This window comes from Musca autumnalis, unplaced genomic scaffold, assembly GCF_047663935.1.
Source record: "Musca autumnalis isolate F117 unplaced genomic scaffold, ASM4766393v1 scaffold_1, whole genome shotgun sequence".
NCBI lineage: Eukaryota > Metazoa > Arthropoda > Insecta > Diptera > Muscidae > Musca > Musca autumnalis.
Window position 1 is genome coordinate 305954048 of NW_027411644.1, and position 18995 is coordinate 305973042.

The 18995-nt window shown below is 36.0% G+C and overlaps 1 protein-coding gene across 9 annotated transcripts in view; it reads right to left on the bottom strand.

The window, feature by feature from the left end:
• Nucleotides 1–742: 742 nt before the first annotated feature.
• wdb (serine/threonine-protein phosphatase regulatory subunit widerborst) overlaps nt 743–18995 on the bottom strand; it is a 73202-nt gene continuing 54949 nt past the window's right edge. For all 9 annotated transcript variants that reach the window (XM_073962086.1, XM_073962091.1, XM_073962094.1 and 6 more), the window contains 7 exons: nt 14598–15021; nt 14324–14523; nt 7427–7621; nt 7161–7351; nt 6763–7096; nt 6462–6691; nt 743–1747 (listed from right to left, as the gene is read on the bottom strand). In XM_073962086.1, the coding sequence (XP_073818187.1) occupies nt 1435–1747; nt 6462–6691; nt 6763–7096; nt 7161–7351; nt 7427–7621; nt 14324–14523; nt 14598–14736 (1602 nt within the window). In that variant the 5' untranslated portion in view covers nt 14737–15021 and the 3' untranslated portion in view covers nt 743–1434. The remainder of the gene's footprint in view (nt 1748–6461; nt 6692–6762; nt 7097–7160; nt 7352–7426; nt 7622–14323; nt 14524–14597; nt 15022–18995) is intronic.

Genomic DNA, 18995 nt, shown 5'->3' on the forward strand with positions numbered 1-18995 from the left:
TCTAAAGTCTAGACCATGTCTTCTAACACACAATCTGTCCATTCAGTATCATCATAGCAATCATTTCTTACTTCTTCACACATTACATCATTTGTATTTTATTGTTATTGTAGTTGGTTTTTTTTTTTTGTTTGTTTTACTATTTTTTATTATACTGCACTTATACAACAATTTTAGAATTTCCATTTTTTTATTATTATTTTTTTATTTTGTTTTTTATTTGTTTATTATTCAGCGTAAATAGCTTAAACTTGTTTCATTTCTTTGTTTAAATTTCTTTTTTCATTTCGAATTTTATGTTTTTTTTTTTTTGTATTATATAAAATAATAATAATTATATTTATAATAATAATTGTTATTATTATATTGTTAATAATTTTTATTTTTTGTTTTCTTCTGTAGCAAAAGCTGTATCAATCAAGTCTGCTGTTAGACTCCAGACTTGAGTTATTCTTCTGTTTTTTGTTTGTTTTTAGTTTAACGTGGGATGAGGGGGGGGGAGAGTTTGGTTTTTGGCCTTGTCTACATGTTGTTGTTATGGTTGGTTGGTTGGTTGCTTGTTATTCCTCCTTCTTCTTACTGCTTCCTTAATGCTGGGGGGAAATTTGCTTATATTTTGTAACATTGTTCTTGTAGATGTTTCTTCTGTATAATAGATGTGTTTTTTTGTTTCTAAAAATTAATTTTTTTCAATTTCTTTCCATTTGTTTTGTATTTAAATGTAAATGAGTTTTATTTGTAGTTTTGTTTTTGTTTCATTATGTTCATTTTTATTTGTTGTTTTTGTTTTTTGTTTAATTAATAATTAAATAGGCATAAGTTAAATCATATTAGAAGTTGCTTATACGACGACGACGAGGCCCACCTTCTTTGCTTCCTTGTCTGCGGTTGCTGTTCGTTCCTTCGTTCAGCATTCCTTTCCAGCTCAGCTTCTTTTTAGCATTTCCTTCCCGCTTTCTTGCTTAAAAATAGGCAGGGCTACACTTATTCCTCTTGCTTTCTTTCTTTGTAAGGGGTGTATGTGTGTTGGTTGTTGTTGTTGTATAGCTCGTTTCTTAAGATTTAATTTTGTTTTGTTTATATTTTACTTTAATTTTCTTTTTTTCTTTTTAATATATATAATAGATAGATTTTTTTCTCTTTAGGTTTCTCTGTAACAGGCGCTCTACGCTCTATTTTATGATGTTTTACTTTTGTTTTTGTTTCTCTTTGTTTTTGTTACCTAATAGGCTTATAACAGTTTTGAATTAATACGATTTATTTGAATATTTCCTGATGTGATCGTGTTGTTGTTGTGGTTTGTTGTTGTTTTGCCGTAAATGTATTGTTTTGCTCTTTTTGTTGTTTTTGTTGCTTTGTGGTGTTCTTCTGCTGCAATTGCATTTTGTTTGTCCATTCGTCACAATCAATCAACAACACACTTGTGAAGCGTCTTTAGTTCTCAACTTTTTCCACCTTTATTTTGGCAAAGGGATTGACACCAGCAGCTTGCGCTGAGCTTAACGCTGATTTATTATCGCCTGAAGCTCCCAGGGCATTGGCGGCTGCGGCACTGCTACTATTCGATTGTTGCGAATTTGTGTTCTGCTGCTGTTGACTGTTGGCGTTGCTGCCGCCACCGGCTGTTGTTGAGGCACCACTAGCATTTGTTGTTGGATTTGCTGCCTGTAAGCTCTTTGTACGATTGAGCTCTAATTCGTGTAATTTCTTCCATAGTTCTTCACGATCTCTTTCGCGTTTCTTCTCTCTGAAAAAAATACAACAAAAACAAAAATTTATAATTTAAAATTATCCACGTTGTTGGACAAATTATTTATAAATTATCCACCTTGGCGGATAAATTATTTATAAATTATTTTATACGACTATATAAATTATTTTTTTAATTATCCAAAATGGTGGATAATATATTCAAAAATTGTCCACGTAGGCAAATAATTTATAAATTATCCGCGATGGTGGATAATTTTTTTATAAATTATCCACGTTTGTGGATAATATATTTATAAATTGTCCACGTTAATGGATAAATTATTTACGTAGGTGGATAAATTATTTTAAATTATCCGTTACTGGATAAATTATTTATAAATTATTCACGTTAGCGTTTAAATTATTTATAAATTATCCAGATTGGTGGATAAATTATTTATAATTGTCCACTTTGGTTGATAAATTATTCATGCTGCCGGATAATTTATTTATAAATTATCCACGTTGGCGGATAAATTACTTATAAATTATCCACTTTAGTGGATAAATTATTTGTCATTTATCCGCATTGGCGGATAAATTATTTTTAAATTATCCACGTTGGTAAATAAACTTTTTATGAATTATCCACCTTGGTGGATAAATTATCCACGTTGGTGGATTATTTATAAATTATCCACGTTGTTAAATAAGTTATTGATAAATTATCCATGAGGGTGCATAAATTATTTATAAGATATCCACGATGATGGATAAATTTTTTATAATTTATCCACCTTGGCGGATAAAGTATTTATAAATTATCTACGTAGGCGGATAAATTTTTTACGTAGGTGGATAAATTATTTAAAATTATCCACGTTACTGGATAAATTATTAATAAATTATTCTGGTTGGTGGATAAATTACTTGCAAATTATCCACTTCGGTGGATAAATTATTTAAAATTATCCACGTTACTGGATAACCAATTTATAAATCATCCTGGTTGGTGGATAAAATATTCATTGATTATCTGCGTTAATGGATAAATTATTTATAAATTATCTACGTTGTTGGATAAATTATTCACGTTGGCGGATGATTTATTTATAAATAAATTATTAATTATCCGCGTTGGAGGATAAAATATTTACAAATTATCCACGATGATGGATAAATTTTTTATAAATTATCCACGTTGGTGGATTAATTGCTTATAAATAATCCACTATGGCGGATAAATTATTTAAAAAATATCCACTATGGTGGATAAATTATTTATAAATTATCCACGATGGTGGATAAATTATCCACGTTAGTGAATAAATTATTTATAAATTATCCACGTTGGTGGATAAATTATAATGGATTAATTGCTTATAAATTATCCACTATGGTGGATAAATTATTTAAAAATTATCCACTATGCAGGATAAATTATTTATAAATTATCCACGGTGGTGGATAAATTATTTATAAATTATCCACGTTGGTGAATAAATTACCCACATTAGTGGATAAATTATTATGGATTAATTGCTTATAAATTATCCACTATGGTGGATAAATTATTTAAAAATTATCCACTATGGTGGATAAATTATTTATAAATTATCCACGATGGTGGATAAATTATTTATAAATTATCCAGGGTGGATATCCACTTTAGTGGATAAATTATTATGGATTAATTGCTTATAAATTATCCACTATGGTGGATATATTATTTAAAAATTATCCACTATGGTGGATAAATTATTTATAAATTATCCACGATGGTGGATAAATTATTTATAAATTATCCACGTTGGTGAATAAATTATTTATAAAGTATCCACGGTGCTGGTTAAATTATCCACTTTGGTGGATAAATTATTATTGATTAATTGCTTATAAATTATCCACTATGGTGGATAAATTATTTACAAATTATCCCATATGGTGTATAAATTATTTATAAATTATCCACGGTGGTGGATAAATTATTTATAAATTATCCACGGTGGATATCCACTTTAGTGGATAAATTATTATGGATTAATTGCTTATAAATTATCCACTATGGTGGATAAATTATTTAAAAATTATCCTCTATGGTGGATAAATTATTTATAAATTATCCACGGTGGTGGATAAATTATTTATAAATTATCCACAGTAGTGGATAAATTATTTATAAATTATCCACGTTGGTGAATAAATTATTTATAAAGTATCCACGGTGATGGTTAAATTATCCACTTTGGTGGATAAATTATTATGGATTAATTGCTTATAAATTGTCCATTATGGTGGATAAATTATTTAAAAATTATCCACTATTGTGGATAAATTATTTACAAGTTATCCACGATGATGGATAAATTATTTATAAATTATCCACGTTGGTGGATAAATTATTATGGATTAATTGCTTATAAATTATCCACTATGGTGGATAAATTATTTAAAAATTATCCACTATGGTGGATAAATTATTTAAAAATTACCCACTATGGTGGATAAATTATTTATAAATTATCCACGGTGGATATCCACTTTAGTGGATAAATTATTATGGATTAATTGTTCATAAATTATCCACTATGGTGGATAAATTATTTAAAAATTATCCACTATGGTGTATAAATTATTTATAAATTATCCACGGTGGATATCCACTTTAGTGGATAAATTATTATGGATTAATTGCTTATAAATTATCCACTATAGTGGATAAATTATTTAAAAATTATCCACTATGGTGTATTAATTATTTATAAATTATCCACGGTGGTGGATAAATTATTAACAAATTATCCAGGGTGGATATCCACTTTAGTGGATAAATTATTATGGATTAATTGCTTATAAATTATCCACTATGGTGGATAAATTATTTATAAATTATCCACGGTGGTGGATAAATTATTTATAAATTATCCACGGTGGATATCCACTTTAGTGGATAAATTATTATGGATTAATTGCTTATAAATTATCCACTATGGTGGATAAATTATTTAAAAATTATCCACTATGGTGTATAAATTATTTATAAATTATCCACGGTGGTGGATAAATTATTTATAAATTATCCACGTTGGTGAATAAATTATTTATAAAGTATCCACGGTGGTGGTTAAATTATCCACTTTGGTGGATAAATTATTATGGATTAATTGCTTATAAATTGTTCATTATGGTGGATAACAAAAATTATCCACTATGGTGGATAAATTATTTACAAATTATCCACGATGATGGATAAATTATTTATAAATTATTCACGTTGGTGGATAAATTATTATGGATTAATTGCTTATAAATTATCCACTATGGTGGATAAATTATTTAAAAATTATCCACTATGGTGGATAAATTATTTAAAAATTATCCACTATGGTGTATAAATTATTTATAAATTATCCACGGTGGATATCCACTTTAGTGGATAAATTATTATGGATTAATTGCTTATAAATTATCCACTATGGTGGATAAATTATTTAAAAATTATCCACTATGGTGTATTAATTATTTATAAATTATCCACGGTGGTGGATAAATTATTAACAAATTATCCAGGGTGGATATCCACTTTAGTGGATAAATTATTATGGATTAATTGCTTATAAATTATCCACTATGGTGGATAAATTATTTACTTATCCACGATGATGGATAAATTATTTATAAATTATCCACGTTGGTGGATAAAATATTATGGATTAATTGCTTATAAATTATCCACTATGGTGGATAAATTATTTATAAATTATCCACGGTGGTGGATAAATTATTTATAAATTATCCACGGTGGATATCCACTTTAGTGGATAAATTATTATGGATTAATTGCTTATAAATTATCCACTATGGTGGATAAATTATTTACTTATCCACGATGATGGATAAATTATTTATAAATTATCCACGTTGGTGGATAAATTATTATGGATTAATTGCTTATAAATTATCCACTATGGTGGATAAATTATTTATAAATTATCCACGGTGGTGGATAAATTATTTATAAATTATCCACGGTGGATATCCACTTTAGTGGATAAATTATTATGGATTAATTGCTTATAAATTATCCACTATGGTGGATAAATTATTTACTTATCCACGATGATGGATAAATTATTTATAAATTATCCACGTTGGTGGATAAATTATTATGGATTAATTGCTTATAAATTATCCACTATGGTGGATAAATTATTTATAAATTATCCACGGTGGTGGATAAATTATTTATAAATTATCCACGGTGGATATCCACTTTAGTGGATAAATTATTATGGATTAATTGCTTATAAATTATCCACTATGGTGGATAAATTATTTAAAAATTATCCACTATGGTGTATAAATTATTTATAAATTATCCACGGTGGTGGATAAATTATTTATAAATTATCCACGTTGGTGAATAAATTATTTATAAAGTATCCACGGTGGTGGTTAAATTATCCACTTTTGTGGATAAATTATTATGGATTAATTGCTTATAAATTGTCCATTATGGTGGATAACAAAAATTATCCACTATGGTGGATAAATTATTTACAAATTATCCACGATTATGGATAAATTATGCATAAATTATCCACTATGGTGGATAAATCATGCATAAATTATCCACATAATATAAATTGTACACATTGGTGGATAAATTATCCACGTTGGTAGACAAATTATCACACCTTGGTCATAACTAATTCAAAATAAATGAATGAATAAATAAAAAAAAACGTTCTAATGTTCTAAACACTTACTTTTGCCTCTCCGCTTTGTAACTGGAGGTTAGTTCATCGAATAATTTCGAATTCATTTCCATAAAAGTCTTTAATACATTATAGACTAATGCCACAATTGTTTGATTCCAGTGTTCTTTGCTAATGCGATATAATGCCGGGAACATAATTGGCATTATAACGGCATTGTTTTCTTCAATTAGGGACATAGCATATTCATTGTTCCACAGATAAAGAGCACGCTCGGCAACCTAAGAAGACAAAGCAATCACCACATCATTATTATCGTCTCTATACAAAAGTTACAACAGGGGGAACTCACCTGAAAATGAGGACTCGATACACATTTGGCGATTTGACGAAATAGTGGTTCTTGAATTTTGACAAACTGAGGTGGATCAATCACATCGAGTATTTCCTCAATTTCACCCAAAAACATGACTTCCTTTTGCGAACAGGTCTTTGGCCAAAATTTCAAAAGGCCTCGTACAACGGGTTCCGTTAAAAATGGATCCTTTTCGAGAAATTGTACAATACAATAGGCCAACTGAGCATGATACAGCGATAGACATTTCACTTTGTGCAAAGGAAGCAAAACCTTAACTAAAAACTGTTTATGTTCGGCTTTAAGCGGTAGAGCGAAACCATTGATAATGCTGGAAGGAAACACAAGAGAGTGTATGAGAGAGAGAAAAAATGGGTATAAACGTCTTTGCTTACCTTCCCAGAATTTCCAGTAATTCACCGACTCCATTAAAATGCTCCGTTTCATAGATAAAACGCAAAAATATATTATTGATTTGCTTTCTTATAAATGCTCGTAAACCTAAAAATTTGCCATAAATACGATGCAAAACAGTTTTCAAAAAATCACGTTCACGTGGATCTTCCGAATCGAAAAGTTCCAAAAGCTAAAAGGAAAGGTGTAGGGGATGCATGTTTTATCACATCAAACGTGACTAGCATGAATTGACTTGAATACTCACTTGTAAAACAAACTTTTGATCAATAACACGTTTTCCTATGGTAGCTTGAAAATCTTGCGATTCTAGAAACCGCAAAAATACCTCATATACCAATTGTAGGTGCGGCCAAGATGCCTCCAATGTTGGATCATCTTCTTCGGGATCAAAATCTGGATTTTCACTTGGTGGCAATGTACGAAACAAATTGCATGAAATCTGCAAAATAAAAAAAACAATAACGTTATTAGGGTATAAATCTGGATACCAGGGGCACAAAAGAATTTCTAGAAGAAAAAATGACTTAACAAAGCGTTCTTCAATGAAAACATTTTATTCAAAGATCTTCCATAGAATACCTAATGATCGTCTTAAAGAAAGCTTAAAGGCGTTTAAAATTCATTGTGGAAAGCTACATAAGAGGACAAAAGTTCATATTTTTGAAAGCTGACAGATCTTCCCATACAATACCAAAATATGGAAGTTTCTGAAGTCTTGTTATAAAATACCAAGAACATTTCAACTAGAAGACCTATGGAGTTCTCTTAGAGGGTCATGTGGTCAAAGTTCGTCCCCATCGAAGCTTGCATTGTCGCTGTAGCATCAGATTTTTTATTACAGAATGGAAGAATGAAGAGACATCCCTTTGTGATGTCTGCCACTTTTGCAGACAATAAATTGGCAGATGGGTCACGGTGCTCTTGAATCAATTTTAAATGGAAGGTGTTTACACGTGGGAAGTTTTTGCGGATTCCGAAACAATAATGTTCATAGATGAGAAAAATCAGAAAACAAAAAAAAAAATCGCCGCAGCGCTTTTTAAATTAATCGCGTTTCAAGTTGACATTTTTAGAGTTTTTTAAGGTTTTCACAATTTTGCTTGAAAACCACAAATCCTATCGAAATGGGACTAAAGAAAATATTGTAGCTAAGAAAATTCTCTACAAGATTGACCTTTTTGATATTTTCGTAGGTTTTACCGTTATTGAGACATAGAAGTTCAAATTGGGACAATGCATTGACTGTATCGTCTCCTTATAAAACAATATCATGACTGCAATTTCCCAAGTTAAACTTATATATCTCAAAACTGGTGCAACCTAGGAAAAAATTACGAAAGACAATCTTGTAGAGAATTTTCACAGCTGTACGATTTTCTCTAGTCCCATTTCGATAGATATTGAGGTTTCCAAGCAAAATCGTGAAAACCTAACAAAAACAAAAAAAAAAACCTACAAATGTGACTTGAAATTCTATATCTCAAAAATGGTAAAACCAAATTCTTTTGATCCATGCCACCACACTCAAACTTCGCTGAGATGCAATAGATAACAGTAGTGGGTGCATTTCAGGGGTTGTTCGGGACTTATCCATGCGAGGACTACGACAGGGACTATGTTACTGTATGCTGCGTGAACACAGGCCCCAGTAAGACATCGTCGATCTGTAATGTAGATGTACTCAGATGGTCTTGGGGAAGTTTATTTCTCATCATGAGTTGTGGGTGGCATTCGATTTTCGGAACCGACCAAAGGGTTATAGGCTGGCTAAGCAGATTGAAAGCTCTATGTTTTGCACGGCGATTGAGGGAGGACAGAATTAGTGGAGAGTGACCTGGTCCGACAAATGACGTCACCTGGCAACCAGTAGTTTCTCTTGAGTCCGACCATTTCCCCAAAATTGTGTCCATCAGCAGACCGCCCGATTTCATCACATCTGGACGCCGCCCGACTTTCAGAGAGTTCACTAATCACCGCTTCAGAATAAGAGAATTGTGGGAAACGGCTAAGTCACTCTTGAACCCTGGAAAAAAAGAAGATAAGGCCTCAGTAGCGTTTGGCGACGTTACGCTGACAGATCTGACGAGGTGCGCAAGTTATTTCAGTCGACAGTTTGTCGAGCACCTCGGAAGTGACAGGGCGAAGAGAAGAGTACTACGTCGCATTAGATTTCTTCCTGCCGAGGATGAACCATCACAATTTACAATGGATGATGTTGCGAATGTCATCAGGAACGCTAAGTCATCCAAAGCGTTGGGCACTGATGGAATCTGCATGGTAATGCTGAAACAGCTGGATGAGCGCAAGAGTCGAGTATCTCGCTAAAGTTCTCAACCTGTCGCTAGCAACCCACACTGTCCCAGAAGTCTTTAAAATGAGGAGGGTGGTGCAGCTACCGAAACCAGACAAGGATGACTGCAAAGGTGACTCGCACAGACCGATTTGGCTTTTGTCACTCGTAGCTATCGTTCATGTATCCCACCCACTCCAGACGACATTGACATCTTTACGTATGCGGCTGATTGTTCGATTTCGGGTACCTTTTCTTTTGTATAACAAGTAAGAACGGCGTTAAGTTCGGCCGGGCCGAACTTGTTATACCCTCCACCACCAGTTGTATTGAAGTAAAATGGAATAATTTGTTTCCTTTCGTGTATGAAGAAGACTTAATACTAAATTTCAGCAATTTCGGTAAAACAATGTGAGGCACCATTCTATGGGGGCTATTTCAAAACGTCGATCTATACCGACAAATTTCTTACGGAAAGTTTTTAGGCTCAAAGAAGATAAATACCAAATTTCCTATATTTCGGTATGAGAATGTGCCTAAAACTTAAAAAATACCGAAAATCAAGAAGTACGCTTCTATGGGGATATAGGAAGACGTGGGCCTACACTGATAATACTCTTCTGGAATATTTTATTACTCTTGGAAGACGAAATAACGAATTTCAGCCATTTTGGTTGGATAGTGACGTCGCAGTCTTCAGTATTACGAAAATCGGGAGGTACCGTTCTATGGGGGCTATATCGAAACGTGGACCTATACCGACGAATTTTAGTCAGAAATAGGGCAATATGAAAGAGTGGACCTGTACAGACATATTTCTGGCGAACAGTTTTATATCACATTGAAGACTAAATACCAAATTTCAGCCATTTTGGTGGAATATTGAAGACACAACCTTCAAAACACGAAAAATCGGGAGGTACCTTTCCATGGGGGCTATATAAAGGCGTGAACCTATACCGACAAATTTAAAGGGGAAGTTTGAGTACCTCCAACGAAGTCTAAATACCAAATTTCAGCCATTTCGGTGGAATATTGAGGCCACAACGTTCAAAATACCGAAAATCGGGAGGTACCGTCCTATGGGGGCTATATGAAGACATGGACCGATACCGACAAAATTCTGGGAGAAAGTTTTGTACCCCTAAAGAAGACTACGTGCCAAATTTCAGCCATTTTTGTAGGATAATGAAGCTAAAACCTTCAAAATACCGAAAATCGGGAGGTACCGTTTTATGGGGGCTATATGAAGGTGTGGACCGACACCGACCAAATTCTGGGAGAAAGTTTTGTACCCCTAAAGAAGATTACGTACCAAATTTCAGACATTTTGGAAGGATAATGAAGCTAAAACCTTCAAAATACCGAAAATCGGGAGGTACCGTTCTATGGGGGCTATATGAAGGTGTGGACCGACACCGACAAAATTCTAGGGGAAAGTTGTATACCCCTAAAGAAGACTACGTACCAAATTTCAGCCATTTCGGTGTGGTAATGAAGCGAAAACCTTCAAAATACCGAAAAACGGGAGGTACCGTTCTATGGGGGCTATATGAAGGTATGGACCGACACCAACAAAATTCTGGGAGAAAGTTTTGTACCCCTAAAGAAGACTACGTGCCAAATTTCAGCCATTTCGGTGTGATAATGAAGCTAAAACCTTAAAAATACCGAAAATCGGGAGGTACCGTTCTATGGGGGCTATATCAAAACGTGGACCGATATATCCCATTTTCAGTACCAACCATCCTGCAAGTAATAGCAACTTCTGTACCAAATTTTGACTCTCTATCTTTAAAATTGCGAGCTGTATCTTGATTTCAACAGACAGACAGACGGACGGACGGACGGACATGGTCAGATCGACATAGAATTTTATGCTGATCAATAATATATATACTTTATAGGGTCTCCGGCGAATATTTCGATGTGTTACAAACGGAATGACAAATTTAACTATACCCTCCATATGGTGGAGGGTATAAAAAACCTCTTGAGGAATCTTTTGTTATGTAGAGGACCCCTTGAGACGTCTTCTGTTCTGCAGGAGACCTCTTAAGGTGTCCTCTATTCTATAAAAGACCTCTTAAGGTGTCCTTCATTCTAAAGAAAACCCCTTAAGGTGTCTTCTACTCTGTAGAAGACCCCTTAAATCGTCTTCTATTTTATAGAAGGCATCTTAAGGCGTCCTCTTTTCTATAGAAGACCTCTTAAGGCGTCTTCTATTCTATAGAAGACAACTTAGAGCGTCTTCTATTTTATAGAAGACCTCTTACGGCGTCTTTTTTTCTGCGTCGCATTAGATTTCTTCCTGCCGAGGATAAACCATCACAATTTACAATGCATGATGTTGCGAATGTCATCAGGAACGCTAAGTCATCCAAAGCGTTGGGCACTGATGGAATCTGCATGGTAATGCTGAAACAGGTAGATGTGCGCGAGAGTCGAGTATCTCGCTAAAATTCCCAACCTGTCTCTAGCAAACCACACTGTTCCAGAAGTCTTTTAAATGAGGAGGATGGTGCCGCTACCGAAGCCAGGCAAGGATGACTGCAAAGGTGAATCGCGCAGACAGATTTGGTTTTTGTCACTCGTTGTTGTTGTTGTAGCAGCATATAAACCTACGAAGAAGCATAGGTTTAATACTGGGTTGGCAGCCGTTGGCCGAAACACTATGGTTCCGGGTCAATCCGGTACGAAAGAACCCGCTGTCACTCGTAGCCATCTTTCATGTATCCTATCCACTCCAGACGACATTGACATCGTTACGTATGCGGCTGATTGTTCGATTTCGGGTACCTTTTCTTTTTCTTGAAGAATCTTCTGTTCTGTAGAGGACCCCTTGACGCGTCTACTGTAGGAGACCTCTTAAGGCATCTTCTATTCTATAGAAGGCCTCTTAAGGCGTCCTTCATTCTAAAGAAAATCCCTTAAGGTGTCTTCTATTCTGTAGAAGACCTCTTAAATCGTCTTCTAGTTTATTGAAGGCAACTTAAGGCGTCCTCTTTTCTATAGAAGACCTCTTAAGGCGTCCTCTTTTCTATAGAAGACCTCTTAAGGCGTCTTCTATTCTATAGAAGACAACTGAGAGCGTCTTCTATTCTATAGAAGACAACTTAAGACGTCCTTCATTCTAAAGAAAACCCCATAAGGCGTCTTCTATTCTGTAGAAGACCTCTTAAATTGTCTTTTATATTATAGAAGGCAACTTAAGGCGTATTCTATTTTATAGAATACCTCTTACGGCGTCTTCTTTTCTATAGAAGACCTCTTACGGCAACTTCTATTTTATAGAAGACCTCTTACGGCATCTTCTATTTTATAGAAGACCTCTTACGGCGTCTTTTTTCAATAAAAGGCCTCTTAAGGCGTCTTCTATTTTATAAAAGTCCTACAGAAGACAACTTAACTCAAGTCGGAAAACTTCCCCAAATTATCGCCTCTTCCGCTCGAGGAATATAAAATATACCACCACTAAATCTACGACCTCTGTGTGCACCACATGGGAGATGAGTACAGAACTAAATGTCCAGGTCGATGGAAAAGAATTCCGACCACCTCAAGACTCTAGGGGTCACGCTCGACAGTGTGGCAAGTCGTCCGCTCATGCACCAACTATCTACGTCAAGTTGAGGAACAAGTCTTTAGCCGACAGCATTTGGGGTACAGATAAAAAACCTTGCTCGCCACATATAACGCGATAGGTCGGTCTTTGGTAAGCTACGCTATGGAAAAATATTCAAACCTCTCAGAATGCCGTCCTGAGAACTGCAACAGGGTGCCTCCTTATGTCTCTAGTGGACCATCTACATGAGGAGACAAATATTCTTCCGGTACAGCAAAACAATGGCATTCCTTCATTGCAGTACTTGCTTGGGTATTACCGTGAGAGCCGTCCTAATTACAATATGGTGGATATGACCCCAACCCAGGCATGTCAGGAGGGATCTTCATGATCTAGAAAGATATGTCAAGCGTTGCAAGAGAGAACTCTTTCATCAACAAGCCTATCAAGCAGGTTTTAATAGCATTCACGCTGATGCAGTCGCAGATGCTATAAATAACTATGGTACGAATTAGGTCCTCGAAGAATATCCTAAATTTAAGCCAGCTTGAGAAAGTTAGTTGTCATAATAAACCAGAGTAGTTTTGGCTCTACTAAGCTCGGGATAGTGCAGCCGTCTGAATTTCTATAGGGCAAGGATCAATGACATCGTGCAAAACATCTGCCCAGCATGCGGCACAGGCCCGCACCACAGACTACACCTTTTCAACTGCCCTGGCAAACTCCTGCATATTTGTGGTGACATTCAATCGCTACATTCCTAGAACTGAAGATAGATTAAGCAGAAAAAGGAACATACAAACATATCAACTACCGTTACAACAACCACAACAACGACCATTGGTGAACACGCCAAAGAATGGAGTCGAATATATGCAGTTTTGTTGAAAAAAGGAAGTACTTTTAGGGGTTGGGATAGCAAAATCTTATGTTAATTGCTGTGTCTGTTGTTGCTACGGGGGACTGTGGTGTAGATTCGTATTTTGGTGACGTCTCACCAGGATCATCACGTAACAAAGTCCATATTGTAGTACCACATACGCATAAGTCCTCGATAACACCTTAAATGTACCAACTCCCGATATCTATTGCATCGTACCGATATTTGAGTGTCGTGAATGCGACGAACATCCCGACACGGACCAAAGGAATCTGGAGCAGGTATACCGATATATACCGCTCATCCATTCAACATAGTTCATTTTTTTTTTTTTTTTAATATCTTCAGAAGAACTTCTTATAGAGAACCCAAAAGAATGTTTTTAATAGAATTATGTTTGTCTTACCATACGAATAATTTCAGGATACACTGCCTCTGTAAGTACGCCTCTACCGTGTGTTATATAGGTGGATAAATCATTTAGGGCGGCACGTTTAATTTCTTTGCCCTTTAAATCTGTCACAGGATCCATGAAATCGAATGAAACGCAACACTGGCGCAATTTGCGAATGAATAATTCTTCTTGCTCCAAACTTGAACAGTCGGCTAGAACGAAAGAAACAAAACAAAAATCCACCACTTAGTAAGAAGATAATGTATTATTGCATATTAAAACTCACCTTTTAATGCCGGCAATTGTTGAAGTTCCACATCCTGTGAATTTCTATAACGTGAGGAACCTTGACTCTTTTTACTTTTCTTTTTTAGTGAACGTTTGGCGAATGGATCGATTCGATCAACAAATGTTCCCGATGACATTTTTACTCTCTGTTTTTGTTGTTCTTCTTCGTCTGTTGCTTGTTTGGTGCTGTTGTTATTATTATTATTATTGTTGTTTTTGTTTATTTGTGCTGCTGCTGCTAATCAACTTTGAATGGTGTTTGGGTGTTCTGTTTGGTTGGTTGGTTGGTTAGAATGGCGTTAAAACCGCCTGTTGGTTTTTTTATTTTTATTACTAGTGGTCGCTTGCTGCCGCTACTTTGCTGTTCTTGTTTTTTAGTATTTCATGTAAATTTTATTTATTTTTCGTTTTATTTGCAAAATCTGTAATAGAAGAAGAAAAAAGCATGAAACAAATTAAAACCCTTCAAGATACTCAAAATCGTATGGAAATGAAAACATGTTTTCTTCTATTCGTCTTTTAGCATTGAAACAATGAATAATACAATTGATTTTGTATTTGGCATTGTTTTTTTTAATCCTCCTCATCTAAAAATATTTATTCTCAAGATGTTCATTTGTATCGTCCGCGTCAGTCCCTCAAGCGGAAATCGAAACAAAATTTGCTAGCGCAGCCGTTAACAACAATTTCAATGACGCAATCTGCAACAGCATTGCGCCATACATCCATTGGGGCATGTGTGTGGTATTGGTCATAAATGCATGCATTTTAAACATTTTTTTTTAATTCATTCTAAAAGTTATTTGATTTTTTGACACATGAAAGCGGCGAAAAAATTTAAGAAATATACAGCAGTTGTTCGGAACGACTTCCTTTTGCTGAATTCTAAATCAAATGTGATCATAAGCTGGCAAATGGTAAGGTTTGCTGAAAAATGGTATCATCATTTCTGTATTCAAAAACAAGTACCGAAAACAATCGGGAATAAATACGAATTGGGGTGTTCATGGTGTGTTTGACTAACTTCACCAAAATAGTAATGGAATGCAGTTATTGTAGGGCTGCTATGTTGTAGTAGTAAGACCGACTGAAAAGTTATTTTCGCATAACAAAACCCTGATCTGGCCTATATTATAGTCGCTTATATCGCGTCACAGGTCTTTTTCCTTTATATCTCACTAAATTATTTGGAGATCACCATTGCAGGAGGAGGCTGCCAAATTGAATATTTTACCCTCAGCCTTCCCAAGGGAGATGTAATTTTCCTACTGGGCACGACTTGCTGCTGGCGGATGTTACGGGAGTTTTTGTGCATACCAAGGATCCAAGAGATTCCTTGGTATGCTGGGATAGCAATAAACCGGATCTAACAGATAGCTATATCTAAGAGATAGCAAACATCTCTTAAATATAGCTATCTTTGTCATGTATACCTGTGGATGAATAACGGATCGGGATAGTTCCACTAAAATAAATAACTAAAAGACAAAAGTTTCGGTGCAAGACCTAAATAACCCAGTGCTGGAGGTAAGCGTTGGTGTGGCCACAAAGCATTTGTAATCAAAATTAAGCAATTGTGATTCGGGTGAATAGGGGGTGGATGTACGGGTCTTACAGATGGACTTGCTACAAGTGCATTACAAATAAGTAATAGTATAGTTCAAGACCCGACGATCTTTTTGGACAAATATAAATCCAAAATGGGTGCAAACCAGTTTACGACTGACAGGACTGAAATTATGGAGGGGCACGACCTACACAGGACTCTAAAAACCGTAGAAAACATAGTAGGGAACTCCTAGACCAACCGAAAATGCTTGTTCAAGAAGTGCAAAGCAGGACATATTCACGGAGAACATGTTACGACAAGCTGAACACCGCGGAGTTTGCGGCCAAGTCTACTAAGATGAGAGTAATGTAGAAGAAGGGGACATTGCCTCAAGTGCACGACTGGCAGCAACTTCAGTTCCAGTTGGTGCGATAACGGCAAATGCTTCAAACTCAGGCGCATGAAAAAAATTGACAGAATTTGCCCTCGCTAGCTTCAGGTTAGCGAGAAGACGAAGTCTGCTGTCTCAAGCAACCTGGTGGAGTTATATTATGTTCCAAAGCCGAACCCAAAGGAATAAAGAAAGTCAAAGAAACCACCACTAAACCGAACAAGATACGTAAAGAAGATCAATTGACGAAACGGTCCGTTTCTAAGCCCAACTCAAACCGGAGAGTTAGTTTGTAGTGCTTTCTATCACTAACTGGGACGTATCTCCACAAATTCATGGAAAGGGATCCGAATTTTCCATACAGAGAAAGAGGTATTTTTCATCAGAATTTGCCTCGAAGCGAGCTTCAGCCTCTGTTCTGTGTTCAAACCAAAGCCTCTAAGGATACTGAGACGATGGCCAAAAAAAGTAAATAAAAAGAACCCTGCTGCTGCTCCAAGCAACATGGTGAAGGAAAGACCAACTAATCTACAATTTAACTAGTCGAATCTACCCAACGAGATCCGTAAAGGAGATCAATTGGGATGCGCAGGCTGTAAAAAGAAGCCAAAGTAATTTCGATGACTGAAAACTGAGAGAAAGCACAAAGTTCCACAAAAAAAAAAACTGGGAAGGGAGTTGGTCTTCGCCCAAGAAGGCAATGATTTCTCAGGCAGTCAATCCATCGAATTCACACGCATATTTCCTTGACCAAAAAGCCAAGAAGAAAAAGCAACCAATTATATCCGATGCCGAACTACGAGTGGCAATCAGTCATACAATCATGCGATGGTAATCAGGGAGACCGCCAGGCCTTTCTTTACAAAGGAATTAAGTTAACTACCTTAACAAGAAATCACTTGTCCAGGCTGTTAGTGGCCTTGAGGAATTTGGTGCTAAGCTCATTGCTCTATCACTCCATCACTGAGATTACCTACAGAAAAGAGTTAACAGCATGGGTTCAATCCTACCCCTACAGTGAATAAAGAACTCATTATGAAAATACTGAAGCTTAGAATACTGATCTCCTTCCGAATGACTGGACTATTACTAGTCTGACTATTTGTAAGGAGATTGGAGTTAAGATCGCTATCTTCAGCGCATCTATAAAGACTCCTTCAGCACGTCTATAAAGACAAAATGTTCAGCTCGTCTATAAAGACGACCTGTTCAACTTGTCTCCCTTCAACGTGACTCCCTACAGCTCGTCTATAAAGACGACTACCTACAGCTCGTCTATAAAGACGACTCCTTACAGCTCGCCTATAAAGACTCGTTTCAGCTCGCCTATAAAGACTCGCTGTGATGTATCTCACAAATTCATGTAAAGGGATTCGAATTTTCCATTCTGAGAAGGAAGTATTTTAAGCAGAATTTGCCTTCATGTGCCTCGTCGCGAGCTTCAGCCTCTGTTCTATGTTCAAGCCACAACATCTAAGGAAATTGAGACGATGGACAAACAAGTAAATAAAATGAAGAACCAAGCAACATGGTGGAGTAAAGGGCAACTAATCTACATACCCCTAAACCGAATGAGATCCGTAAAGGATCAGGGTGTACAGGCTGTAAATAAGCCAAAGTAATTTCGCTGTCTGAAAACTGAGAGAAAGAACAAAGTTCCACACAAAAAACTGGGAAAGGAGTTGGTCTTCGCCCAAGAAGGTAATGGGTTTTCTGGCAGTAAATCCATCGAATTCCTATGCATATTTCCTTGACCAAAAAGCCAAGACTATTACTAGTCTGACTATTTGTAAGGAGACTGGAGTTAAGGTCGCTGTGGGCTCAGTAAAGGGAGATTATATAGGCTATCTTCGGAGGCGACCTGTTCAGCTCGTCTACAAAGTCGTCTATAAAGACGACCGGTTCACCACGTCTATAAAGACGACCTGTTCAGCTCGTCTACAAAGTCGTCTATAAAGACGACCGGTTCACCACGTCTATAAAGACGACCTGTTCACCACGTCTATAAAGACGACCGGTTCACCACGTCTATAAAGACGACCTGTTCAGCCCGTCTATAAAGACGACCTGTTCAGCCCGTCTATAAAGACGACCTGTTCAGCCCGTCTATAAAGACGACCTGTTCAGCCCGTCTATAAAGACGACCTGTTCAGCCCGTCTATAAAGACGACCTGTTCAGCCCGTCTATAAAGACGACCTGTTCAGCCCGTCTATAAAGACGACCTGTTCAGCCCGTCTATAAAGACGACCTGTTCAGCCCGTCTATAAAGACGACCTGTTCAGCCCGTCTATAAAGACGACCTGTTCAGCCCGTCTATAAAGACGACCTGTTCAGCCCGTCTATAAAGACGACCTGTTCAGCGCGTCTATAAAGACGACCTGTTCAGTCCATCTATAAAGACGACCTGTTCAGCCCGTCTATAAAGACGACCTGTTCACCCCGTCTATAAAGACGA